The sequence below is a fragment of the Dama dama genome, chromosome 12 (assembly GCF_033118175.1).
Source record: "Dama dama isolate Ldn47 chromosome 12, ASM3311817v1, whole genome shotgun sequence".
Taxonomy (NCBI): Eukaryota; Metazoa; Chordata; class Mammalia; order Artiodactyla; family Cervidae; genus Dama; species Dama dama.
In genome coordinates this window covers 21078511-21092359 of record NC_083692.1, presented here as the reverse complement: position 1 = coordinate 21092359, position 13849 = coordinate 21078511, and the positions used below count along the sequence as shown (strand labels likewise).

Here is a 13849-nt window from a genome sequence, read left to right as displayed (position 1 = left end):
AGATCATTCTGTCATTTTTGAGATTGCATTCAAGTACTGCATTTTGGACTCTTGTTGACTATGGTGGCTACTCCATTTCTTCTAAGGGATTTGCCCCCAGTAGTAGATATAATGGTCATCTGATTTAAATACACCCATTCCAGTCCATTTTGGTTCGCTGATTCCTAAAATGTCATTGTTCAGTCTTGCCATCTCCTATTTGACCACTTCCAATTACTCTGATTCATGGACCTAACATTCCAGTTTTCTAAGCAATATTGCTCTTTATAACATTGGACTTTACTTCCATCACCAGTCACATCCAGCACTGGGTGTTGTTTTTGCTTTGGCTCGGTCTCTTCATTCTTTCTGGAGTTATTTCTCCACTGATCACCAGTAGCATATTGGGCACCTGCCAACCTGGGGAGTTCATCTTTCAGTGTCCTGTCTTTTTGCCTTTTCATACTGTTCATGGGGTTCTCAAGGCAAGAATACTGAAGTGCTTTGCCATTCCCTTCTCCACTAGGCCATGTTTTGTCAGAACTCTCAGAACCATGACCCTCGCCTAACTCAGTGAAACTATGAGCTGGCTGTGTAGGGCCACCTAACCTTGTGCAGAAGTACTCTTATCCTGTGAGGAAACTGAGGTGTTAAAAGATTAGATAACTGTCCAAGATCTCATTCAGTTGAGGAGGAGGTTTGAATATAGATACTCTGACCCACAGGCTATGCGCCTAATCACAACCCTAGGAAAATTTGACATTGTATTTTGAAGTTTACATGGAAAAGTAAAGACAGTGTAAATATCATATAATTTTTAATGCATTTATTTTTCTTTCTACTACTTGACAAGCTGTTTATTCCCTAAAGTATTTTTTATTTTATTTTAGTGACACGGATTCTCATGTATCCAGTTCTACCTCAGTTCGATTTTATCCACATGATGTGGTAGGTTTTCCTTTATTTTTATAAAATGATATATTTTCAGATTAAGTAGTTATATAAAGCAGAAAGATAATGAGGTTATATAATATTGATTTTGTTGAAAGCTATGGCAAAATCACCTTTGCTGTTCCATAATGGGTCTCGTCTCTTAAGTCCTTTGTTAAGAAATAAATATAAAACACCATAAAGTTGGATTAGCTATATATGAATGAGTAATTACACATCTGAGGGTTTGTAAAGGTCTTATTTACTCACCAATGTCATAATTTAGGTGTGCCATTTTAAAACTTCACTTTGAATATTATGGTTTTGGTACATAGCTAACTGATTTGGTACTTACCTAACTGTTGGTTAACTATTAGTTATTTTTAAATCAGTGTGTATGTGTGTGTGTGTCTTTGAGGGGAGAGCTTAGTGACGTTATTGCTCTATTGAAAAAACATATAAGCTACAGTGGGTATATTTTAAAAAGATAACAAAGATAGCACTGCCTTTGTGTGATATATATCAAGATGTATATATTGAGGTTAGAAAAATAAAGTAGATGAAATCCTTTTAAGCAATATATAAGAGATATTTAGATAAATTTAGTGCCAAAGGGATTAATTATAATCTGTTTGCTCAAGTCCTTTGTGTTAAATGGCATAGTAGTATTTTCCACCATTAAATGGTATGAGAGCCTTGAGATAGCACAATTCTGGCTAGTGCTATGCTAGATGTAGTCAACTTTTGATTCTTTCAGAGGAAGGAGAAACTGGTGAACAGGTGAATGGATCAGTTGAAGCTGAAAGAAACGTAATGTGGTAATATCCTGTATAGCCTCAGCTGAACAGTCTGCCAAAACAAAAATAAATGCGTATGGGAGGGATTTGAAAACAGCAGTAACGATGCTAAGAGAGTGTAGGAAGAATTGAGAGTTGAAGGCATTGAATCCAGTGCAGAGGAGCTTACATTTAACATAGTAGTGAGCTTCACAGCTTAATGAGAGAAGAGAAGGGACAGGGAGGGGGACACCACTAATCATTCTCTGTAGGTCATGGAATGGATCCACCAGCTGTACAGCCATAAAATGCTAAAATTTCAAATACTTGCTAATAAAATCTTTCCAAAAGCCCTATCAGTTGATTTGCTTTGTTGTAGTTTTCTTCCTTTGTCACCTTTTGTGGTTTCTAGTGATCATCAAGTATCCACAAGAGTGGACTAGTATAGAGAATTAAGGTGGTTTTGGTAATCTGCAAGCTGACTGGGTAGACCTGGAATCATGACTTGATTAAAAATATTTTAAGCCTTTCAGTGCTGATTTTCTTTTAGCTTTCTCTTCCACAGATCCGACTGAACAGACTATTGACCATCGACACAGATTTATTGGAACAACAAGACATTGACCTAAGCCCTGATTTGGCAGCTACTTATGGTCCAACAGAAGAAGCTGCTCACAAAGTTAAACACTATTATCGCTTTTGGATCCTGCCTCAGCTGTGGATTGGCATTAACTTTGACAGACTCACACTTTTGGCCCTGTTTGATAGGTGAGAATGTAGATTTTACTTTTAAATTGAAATGTATCAAATTACCCATTGAGTAATTGACTTGGTTTCCATGTTGGAAAGTATTTTCTATTTTAGAAATCATTTTTATCATTAAGAATCATGCAACTGTATTTAAAAGCCAGAGAATAGGAGGTGTTAATGGCCATAAGGTTATACATATTACATTGACTCTTATTATAAAAGGTATAAGAGGAAGTTTCTTTCCCTACTTCTTGTCACTAGTCTTAACAGTAAATAGCAGTAGTTAGTTATGAACTTGGTGGCCAAATGCTGCTTCTAGTTGAAGTGCAGTAAAAAAGACTGGACTTACTCTTCCACCTGAAACAATGAAAAACAGATAAAATGCATGAACCAGTGGTTTTCAAGACACTGGAAATAAGACAGGAAAAGACAGTGATTCCTGAGAGATAGGAAGCAAGTTATGTGAGCCCTGCAATTGCCCAGCTCACCGCCTAAAGAGAGTTCCCAGGTTGTGATCCTGAAGTAGAGTCCAGCAGACTTCCTGAGTTGAGGAGATGGAGCTAAGAGTCCAGGGAGGCTAGAGCAGCTTGAGTCTGTGGGACAGAACATCAGAGAGAGGATCACTGCTCAGAGAGAACCTCAGGGATGTGTAGTGGATCCCCTCACTATTTAACAGAGTATTGGTAAGAGAATGTATGAGGAGACTAGACCAGGGGAGAGAATCATGTAAATCATGTAAAAGAATCATATAAAAGAAATAGAGGCACAGTGCCTGGCACACAGGGCTGGGAATGGTGCCTGTCCTCACCTTCTGGGCTGAAGAAACTCATAATAATTCATATTTTATGGTGCATTATGTAGAGTACTCAGGAAAGTCCTGCCTTAGAAATGGGGAGTAATTAGTCCTAGTATGACCCACCTAGCAAGTTCCAGACCCACCTAGCAAGTTGTAAAAAGTAAGAGCAAGACTTGAAAGGATCCAACTGTTTCCAAGTAGCATAGCAAAGTTCAAGAATATAGAAATTCAGAAATTCTCACCACATAAAAAGTTGAGGTTGACAAGGTCTGGCATCCAGAGAGTACCAAGCATACAAAGAAATGACAAAACGTGATATATAATGAGGGAAATAATGAGTCAGTCAGAACCAGCCTTTACCTGTCATTGATACTAGAATTAGCAAAGACATTAAAAGTTATAACTATACTTTGCATGTTAATAAAAGTTAAGTAGAGACATGGAAGACGCAAAAAAAAGAAAGACCTAAATTGAACTTGCAGATGAAAACTAAAATGTCTGAGGTGAAAAATACAGTGGATGAGATTAATGGTAGATTAGACATTACCGAAGAAAATATTAATGCAGTTGAAAGCATGGTAGTAGAAACTATTGAAAGTGAAACAAAAGAAAAAAGAAGAATTCTCTTCCCTCCCTCCCCTCAACAAAAAGAACATACAAAATGAAAGTATGCTCCGAGAGAGAGAAAAAGTTTTGAGGAAGTTAATGGTGGAAAACTTTCGAAATTCGATGAAAACTATTGAAGAATCTCCTTGAACCTCAAGTACAAGAAACATGAAAAGAACTATAGCAAGGCACATAGTTGTTCAAAACCAATAATAAAATTTTTAAAACTTAAAGAGGGTAAAGATACAGTTTATATAGAGGAACAAGGACAAGACATCAGATTTATTGTTGGACAAAATCCAAATAAGATAATGGAGCAGCATTTTTAAAGTATTGAAGGGAGAAAAAGCTCAACCTGGAATTCTGTAGCCAGCAAAACTGCAAAAGCTGGGATGAAATAAAGATATTTTCAGACTAGAAAAAAGTGGGAAGAATTTTTTTCAAGCAGATCTGCAGTACAATATAGTACCAGATTTCTTTCAGGCAGAAGGATAATAATACCAACTGGAAATATGGGGCTACCCAAGGAAACAAAACATGAATGCAAATGTTAACTACATGAATAAATATATAAGATTTTTTCTTACTAATTAAATCTTTTTGAGACATAGTTGGATGTTTAAACAAAAATAATAATGATGTATATTGTGTGATTTATAACATAAGTAAAAGTAAATGTCATGATAATAATAGCATAAAGGCCAGGAAAGGACATTTGAAAGTATACTGCTATAAGGTTATTACACTATATGTGAATTGATATAAGTTTATTTGAGTTAGACTGTCATAAAATGTATACTTTAAACCCTAAAGCAACCACTAAAATAACAAAAGAGTTATAACTGGTAAGTTAAAAAAATAAAGGAGATAAAATAGACTTATAAAAATTATTCTCTTAATCTAAAATAAGGCAGAAAAAGAGATCAAAAACAGATTGACACAAGATAAATGACAAGGTGATAGTTGGGAAAAGTCAGAAATTGTCAAACTGGAGAAAATAGCAAGGCTCAACTTTTTGCTGCCTATAAGAAATGCACTTTAAATATAAAGGTAGAAAAGATAGATCATCCTAACACTAATCAAATTAAAGTTGGAATAGCTGAATTAATAACAAAGTAGATTTCAGAGCAAAGAAAATATTCTTTTTACTCCTAGATAAAATGAGGTGGTTGTATAATGATAAAGCGTTAGTTAATCCATAGGATTTAACCATTCTAAATGTTTCTACATCTAAACAGTGCTACAAAGTAAAAGCTGATAGAAATAGGAGAAATGGATAAATTCACAATTATAGTTGAATTCAGCGTGAAAGTGAAAGTATCAGTTGCTCAGTCGTGTCTGACTCTGCGATCCCATGAACTGTAGCCTCTGTCTTTGGAATTCTCCAGGCAAGGATATTGGAGTGGGTAACCTTTCCTTTCTCCAGGGGATCTTCCCAAACCAGGGATCGAACCTTGCAGGCAGATTGCCTGCAAGTCTCCCACATTGCAGGCAGATTCTTTACCGTCTAAACCTATATACCTCTCTCAATAATTGATAGAACAAGTGTAGAAAATCAATAAGGATATAGTAAATTTGAACAATACTGTCAACCAACCTAAGTTGATAGGCATGTAGGAAACACTTCACTCATAACAACAAAATATGTTCTTTTATGCACGCACTTGAACTTTTATCAAGATAAACCGTATTCTAGGCCATAGTATAAGGATCAAACGTAGAAGGATTCAAGTTCTATGTAGTGTGTTATCTGACCATAGTGGAGTTAATTATAAGTCAGTAACAAAAGAACCTTGGAAACTTCCTAAATATTTGAAAGCTAAACACCTCTGAATAACTCACAAATCAAAGGAGAAAGAAATCAAGAGGTAAATTAGAAAATATTTTTAAACTGAATAAAAATGAAACACAGCCTACCAGAATTTTTATGATGTTGTTAATATAGTACTTGGAAGAATTTATAGCACTAAATAAGAAGAAAAGTCAATTCAGAGCCTTCACCTTCCCTTTAGGAAACTTTAAAAAAGAAGAACACGTCAAACCTAAGTATTCAGAAGATAACAAAATTTTAGAGAAAAAGCAGAAGTCACTGAAGACACAGAAGACAGAAAAGTCAAGTAACCAAAACCTCAATTAAATTAATACATTCTAGTCAGGATGATCAGGACCAAAAAAATGTTACAGATTAGGATATGTGAGCTAGGATATCATGATAGGAATGTGAGCTAGGATATCATTATAGATTTCTACAAGTAATAAATGGATAATAAAATATTATGAGCAGTTATATGTAAATAAGATAATAAGCAAATTTCTTGAATGATAGAAATTATCAAGTTTCACTCTGAAAGAAATATAATACTTAAGAAACACAATACCTATCAAATAAGTGGGCCTTATAGTTAAACACCTTCCCATAAAGAAAACTATTCAGGTCTAGAGAGTGTCAAAATAATATCCCAAATCAGTAAAGGATAGGCTTTTCAACAAGTGGTGCTGGAACCACTGGACTTCTCTATGCAAAGGAAAAAAAAAGAATAAAGAACTTGTTTCTTTACCTTGCATCATATTACAAAAATTAACTCAAAATCGATCATAAACCTCAGTGTAAAGTCTAAAATATAAAATTCAGAAAAAAGCAAAACATAGGAGAAAAGACTTGTGACCTTGGGCAAAATTGCTCAGATGTGACATAAAAAACAGGATCAATGAATAAACAGATTGATAAACTGGATTCAGCAAAATTGAAATCTAAAAAAAGCTGAAAGGGGAACACATGTTCAGAGACCAACAGTGTGGCAGCATGTCATGTAGCAGGGCTACCAGGAATCACTGGGCTCAGCAAATCTGGAATTCCACATCTGCCACACAAGAACAAATGAAGAGATGCCACTGTTCCATTTATTGATTTTGAAAATACTGTTGAACTTGTTTTCATCTGGGAAAACTGTCAAGTGAAATGGTACAGAGATGTTTGTGAATTTTATTTTTTAGGTCAACTGATAATTATAAATAGGGTGTTGACTTAATAAAAACAAATGAAACCATTTTTATGATTATAAATGCAATTTTTTATGAAATATACATAGAAAGACTTTAAGGCAGAGGCCAGCCACATTCCTTCCACCCAGAGAACACCATTATACCGATATATGGTGTATCTTCTTAAGCAATAGAATAATATTGATAGGACATAAAACTGCTTTTTTTGTATAGCGATGTACTGAGCATGTTCCCGTGTCAATAAATATTCCTTAAAATCAAGACTTTTAGCACATATTAACTTTTGTGAGTAGCTTTTCCCTGAGAAGTAATGAGACAAATAGTTTTTTTCAAACTTATTTCTTTGTATATTTCCTTTATTTGCCATTCAAGTTGGTTAGTTATTTGGCAACAAATTTGACAGAAAAGCAGATGTTAAGAAGAGTAAAGTTATAACATAGAAATTAAAACTATATTATGTATTATAATTAGAACATCACAGTCCTCTGTAGCATGCTTTATTTGCACATAAGAATGTATGCTACTGTTGGTGGGAATGCAAATTGATATAGCCACTATGGAGAGGAGTATGCAGATTCCTTAAAAAACTAGGAATAAAACCACTATGTGACCCAGCAATCCCACTACTGGGCATGTATCCTGAGAAAACCATAATTGAAAAAGACACATGTTCATCACAGCACTATTTACAATAGCTAGGACATGAAAGCAACCTTTTCATACTCGTCTATCTTTTTGCCTTTTCATACTGTTCATGGGATTCTCAAGGCAAGAATACTGAAGTGGTTCGCCATTCCCTTCTCCGAGTAGGGAAAACCACTAGACCATTCAGGCATGACCTAAATCAAATCCCTTATGATTATATAGTGGAAGTGACAAATAGATTCAAGGGATTAGATCTGATAGAGTGCCTGAAGAACTATGGACGGAGGTTCATGAGCTTGTACAGGAGGCAGGGATTAAAACCATACCCAAAGGAAAAAGCAAAGCAAAAAGGCAAAATGGTTGTCTGAGGAGGTCTTACAAATAGCTGTGAATAGAAGAGAAGGAAAAGGCAAAGGAGAAAAGGAAAGATATTCCCATTTGAATGCAGAGTTCCAAAGAATGGCAAGGAGAGATGAGAAAGCCTTCCTCAGTGATCAGTGCAAAGAAATAGAGGAAAACAATAGAATGGGAAAGTCTAGAGATCTCTTCAAGAAAATTAGAAATACCAAGGGAACACTCCATGCAAAGGTGGGCACAATAAAGGACAGAAATTGTATGGACCTAACAGAAGCAGAAGATATTAAGAAGAGGTGGCAAGAATACACAGAAGAACTGTACAAAAAAGATCTTCATGACCCAGATAGTCATGATGGTGTGATCACCAACCTAGAGCCAGTAGTCATGTATGGATGTAAGAGTTGGACTATAAAGAAAGCTGAGTGCCGAAGAATTAGGACTGTGGTGTTGGAGAAAACTCTTGAGAGTCCCTTGGCCGGCAAAGAGATCCAACCAGTCCATCCTAAAGAAAAATAGTCCTGAATATTCATTGTAAGAACTGATGCTGAAGCTGAAACTCCAATACTTTGGCCACCTGATGTGAAGAGCTGACTCATTTGAAAAGACCCAGATGCTGGGAAAGATCGAGGGCAGGAGGAGAAGGGGACGACAGAGGATGAGTTGGTTGGGTGGCATCACTGACTCAAAGGACATGAGTCTGAGTAAACTGCAGGAGTTGGTGAGACAGGGAGGCCTGGCATGCTGCAGTCCATGGGGTCACAAAGAGTCAGACATGAATGAGTGACTGAACTGAACTGAAAGCAGCCTAGATGTCCATCGACAGATGAATGGATAAAGAAGTTGTGGTACATATAGACAATGGAATATTAGCCATAAGCAGAAACACGTTTGACTCAGTTCTAACGAGGTGGATAAACCTAGAGCCTATTGTCCAGAATGAAGTAAGTCAGGAAAAGACATATGTCGTAAATTAGCGCATATATATGAAATCGAGAGAGAGGGTGCTGATGATCCTGCCTGCAGAGCAGCAGCGAAGACACAGGAAGAGAGAACAGACTTGTGGACACTGGTGAAGGGAGGGTGGGGCGGATTGAAGGAGTGGCATTGAAGCATGCGCTTTACCATATGTACAGTTAGATAGCCCCTGGAAATTCACCGTATGACACAGGGCGCTCAGATCCGTGCTCTGTGACGACCTAGAGGGATGAGATGGGGTGGGAGGTGGGAGGGGGGTTTCAGAGGGAGAGGACATGGCTGAGGACCTGTGGCTGATTCATGTTGATATGTGACAGAAACCAATATAACATTGTAAAGCAATTATCCTCTAATTAAAAGTAAATTTAAAAATTTTAAAGAATGTATGCTAGCTTTCTGTCTCAGCCGGGCATACTTCTTCAGTATGAGCCAAAGCCTTGTTCAAACCTAGTACAAAGGAAAAAAAAATATCATAGCAAATATAATATGAACTTCATATGGATGTCTTCCCCCTTTTCACTCTGATTCATTTCTTATATTGATAATGTACTTACTGATAATTTTTTTTCTGTTGACAGAAATCGGGAGATCCTGGAAAATGTGTTAGCTGTCATCTTGGCTATTCTTGTGGCTTTCTTGGGATCCATTCTTCTTATACAAGGCTTCTTCAGAGATATCTGGGTCTTCCAGTTCTGCCTGGTGATAGCCAGCTGTCAGTACTCACTGCTTAAGGTACCAGCATCTCTTCTCTTCAGACTTCGGCATAGTAGCTGTGTTAAAAGGCAGAAGGTTTTGTATCATTCATTGAATTAAGAATGTAACTTTTAGATTTATTTTCCTTGGATGTTTACATTAGATTGGGTAAGGAACAAAAGACATAAACTTTAAAAAAAATGATATGTGAATTAAACTTCCTAAACTTTTTTTTTGTTATTAACTGTTTGGACACTTATTAAAAGAAAGAGTTTGGTTTCTTTTTTTTTGGCATCGCCTCATGGGGTCGCAAAGAGTCGGACACGACTGAGCGACTGGACTGAACTGAACATGGTTTGTGGAATCTTAGTTCCCTGACTAGGGATTTAACCCAGACCCCAGCAGTGAAATCACCAAGTCCTAACCACTGAACTGCCAGGGAATTCCCAAGAATTTGAGTTCTTGAAATTCATTTCTTTTTAATTTAACAACATTAACCCTCCTAGTCTCATATTTTAAGTCTTCTATTATGTAGGTGAAATTTGTTAAAATCCATCAGTGGTAGATAGAATAATGTCAGAACTAGCATATTTATTCTTTGAGGATACCAAGAGCACATGATTGGCATCCCTTTGCTTTTGTTCAAATAGTGTCTCTGAAATACCAATTTTAAGCTTTCCATAAATGGGAGAATCAAATACCAAAATTTTCACCCTCCATGCAACATCACTGTGCATGGGTAACACGAACTGTTTTCTTCCCTTTCTTAGCCAGTTCTGGTTATTTGCCTGGTACATACTAACGTGCAGAGAACCCTCTCCCATCCTGAGAACTGTTTGTTTAGTTCTGTTTATACCATCAACTATCTTTGCTTTCTTCTCTCTCCATTTTTAGACCTCTAGAGTAAGCCACGTGTGTCAACTGCTCTATTTCTTCAAGACCCATCCATACTTTTTTCCTCATTGCAGTACTGAAATTACAGTCTTTGTGAGCTAATAATCTCTAGTTGCCAAATCTGTGGTCTTAGTCTTCATTCTCTGTGAGTGCTGCTCTGTTTTTATGTTTTGCTCATTGTTGATCTGTGATCTTACAGTACCCTCGTGATTATCCTACTTTTCAAGTAACTTCATTTTTCTTTGTTGATGCCTCTTTGTTCTTCTGACCACTTCTTAATTTATGAGAATTTGCTAGGGTTTTATTTGGCCCTCTTTTCAGTTTGCAGTTCCTTGCCAATGAAGTCATCCTCTTTTATTACTTTGCCACTCTTATATACTTCTATATAAATCATGTCCAGATTTTTATTTCACAGTCTTCACCTTTCTCATAAGCTTTAGTCCTATATCTAAGAGGAAGCTGGGCATATTCTGGAAAGGGCACATCGTCATCTTCTGGTATTTTCCTCTCCCATTTCTTTTGCTTTTGATTGTAGTCTATACGTGTGTCTGCTCAGTTGTGTCTGACTCTTTGCGACACTGGATTGTCATCCAGCAGGCTCCTCTGTCCATGGTATTCTGCAGGCAAGAAAACTAGAGTGGATTGCCATTTCCTCCTCTAGGATTTGGTAGTAGTACACCAACCCAAATATTAGAGCCTCTGCTCCTTCCTTCTTGACATTAGCTAAAGTCTCTCTGATTAAATTTGGTGATTCTGTGTTTAAATTTCTGGACTTTGTCCTTTTTGTTTCAGTTCCCATTAAACCATCCCTTTATTGCCTTAAACCATTTAAATTCATTCCCTGGATTCAGTGTTTCTTATCCTGTTAATTTTGTCTGTTGCTTAATATGGTTAGATATTGAAAAGGCAAAAGATGAATGAGGTTTTTTAAGTATTTCAGATTTATAAAATCTACTTGACTACAAGAATAGTAATATCATAAACAGAAATAAGAAAGGCAGGAACAGAGCTTTAGGAGGATAAACTTTCAAATTGAGTTTAAAGAGACCAGACAAGGCCTATGTACCAAATTATGTGATTTTAGTCCGGTGTTGAATTACAGGATGTCAATAGACTATCCTAGTGAAATTCTTTGGTATGCTTTTGAAAATGAACTCCAACTCAGGAGAAAAGTCATCATTTGGGAGGTAACTGCATAATACCTTTTGAACATTTTTATGGAAAGTTGATGAAGTCTCTTAGAAGGATACAACTTATTTGAATTTGATGTGAAAATGCATCATATTAAGTGTATATTTAATACAACTGCCATTGAATTGTTTAGTAAGCTTGAGTTTGGGGCATAACTGGAATCCTTTTTATAAGCTCACTCATAGTTTGTGCATTTCCTGAATGGAGTGCTGTTGCCATAAGAAACCATTCTGCCTTAATTGTACTTAGGTATTGTAATGCGCCAAGCAGTAAGATGGATCTATCAGCTGCTAAATGCTATTTCAGAAACATAATAAGGTTAAGCGTTAGGAAAGATTTGAGTGGAGCTGATGTTTCATCTTCTGTTGATGCTTCAGCAGAATTAATGACCTACAGGTTATGACTTAGCTATGGAATATTCACTTGAAATTATTTCAGGTATTTTGGAAGTTAATATGAAATTCCCAGGTTGTCAGTAGTATAATCTATCTTTTTGTTTCTTTTTTAGAGTGTTCAACCAGATTCTTCTTCTCCTAGACATGTAAGTCACTCTGATACACCTAAAACTTGTGATTCCTTGACACTCCTCAGAAACCATTTTTTTGGTCATATGTCAGATTGAATTAAGATTTGTGGTAGTATTTTCTCATTGGCAGAAGAAACTCCGTGATTGTGCATTTGTTCTTTGTAGTCTCCTTTAATCTAGAACAGTTCCTCAGTATTTGACACAATATTGACCTTTTTAATGGATACAGGCTAGTTATTTTATACACGACCTTCATTTTGACTTTGTCTGATATTTCTTATTAGATACAGTCTATGCTTTTTTGGTAGAAATATTACAAAAGCAATGTGTTCTCAGTGTATCATATAAGGAAGCACATAATAACTGATTTATGCTTTTATTGGTGATAACTGATCCTTTGTCTAAGGGTAGTGTCTGCAGTGTTTTTCAAATTCTGCAGTGTTACATTCTGAGCTGGATAATTGTTTGTTGAAAGTTGGGGGTGGGGAGGCTCTGTCCTGTGCATTGTGGGGTGTTTAGCATTATCTCTGACTTCTACCCACTAGATGCCAATAGTATAGTCACCCTAGTTGTGACAACCACAGTGTCTGCAGACTTTACCAAATGTCCCCTGGAGGGTGAAACCTTCCCCCCGCCCCCGCCCCTGAGAACCAATACTCCAATCTTAGCATTTTTCTCTTGTAGTCAGTAACTATATAGGAGATACTTGAGATTGGGTATATATCCTGTTGCTCTGCACATCTCCACCAACTTGTCTTTTAATATCTGTTGATGTTTCTTGGCTGAATCAGTTATCATTTCTTGGTGACCAAATAGTGATTTTTTTTAGCTCCATGTTTCCTTCTATATTTATTAGTTGACTTCTTATTGTAAGTAAGAACTTTTCCTTTTCTTGTATTGGTGTGGTTTCAGGGACTCTTACTTTATTAAATGGACCATAATGTTACTATCATTACTTTTGATGTTCAAATTGTCCCTGATTTGAACATTGGGAACCCATCATCTGCCTTCCTTGTCCTTCTGACATACCTTTATCATTTTAAAAGTGTTTTCTCCATTTGGAGCACAATAATTTGTTCCAGACTCATCTTATACTTTCCCGTCTTAGCCTGAAACCAACCTTTTCTCTGTGTATCCTTGGTTTCTTTTAGTGAGTATTGTTATTTATAGACTAAGATTGGTTTGCTAGTAATCTTTATTACTAGAATGTCATTGCTACTAGGTCCGCTCAGTGGATAAAACTAGAAAAATATATGTATACACATATATTCACACATTTATTCTTTATCTGTCTGCATTATCAAAAATAATGAGTTCATACTAATACTTAATTTCAATCTAATATCCTAAGGTTTATTCTGTTCTTCCTCCTTTCCATATTTGTAATTCCCTTCTGCCACAGTCAGAAACCTGACTTTATATGGAAACATTTTGAGTCTTCAGAATATAAGCCATCAAAGATTTCAGTAGCTGGTTGTGACTCTTCAAATTAACTAAACTGACTTCTTTTTAATGTGATTTTCAGGGTCACAATCGTATCATTGCCTACAGTAGACCAGTTTATTTCTGTTTGTGCTGTGGTCTTATTTGGCTCTTGGATTATGGTAGCAGAAACCTAACGACAACCAAGTTCAAATTATATGGAATAACTTTCACCAATCCTCTGGTGCTTATATCAGCCAGGGATTTAGTTATAGGTGAGTCATCTTAAGGTATTGTAGGTCTTAA

The 13849-nt window shown here is 36.3% G+C and overlaps 1 protein-coding gene across 6 annotated transcripts in view; it reads left to right on the top strand.

Moving 5' to 3' along the window:
* The window catches only part of PCNX1 (pecanex 1), a 177889-nt gene that overhangs the window by 91226 nt on the left and 72814 nt on the right, over window positions 1-13849 (top strand). For 4 of the 6 annotated variants that reach the window (XR_009695070.1, XM_061156770.1, XM_061156769.1 and 1 more), the window contains 5 exons: window positions 870-927; window positions 2236-2453; window positions 9396-9549; window positions 12104-12136; window positions 13647-13818. Coding sequence is in view for 5 of the 6 variants with exons in the window: in XM_061156770.1 (XP_061012753.1) it covers window positions 870-927; window positions 2236-2453; window positions 9396-9549; window positions 12104-12136; window positions 13647-13818 (635 nt within the window). In the remaining variant the exon portion in view is untranslated. The remainder of the gene's footprint in view (window positions 1-869; window positions 928-2235; window positions 2454-9395; window positions 9550-12103; window positions 12137-13646; window positions 13819-13849) is intronic. The other 2 variants (XM_061156771.1, XM_061156774.1) reach the window with 1 other exon arrangement.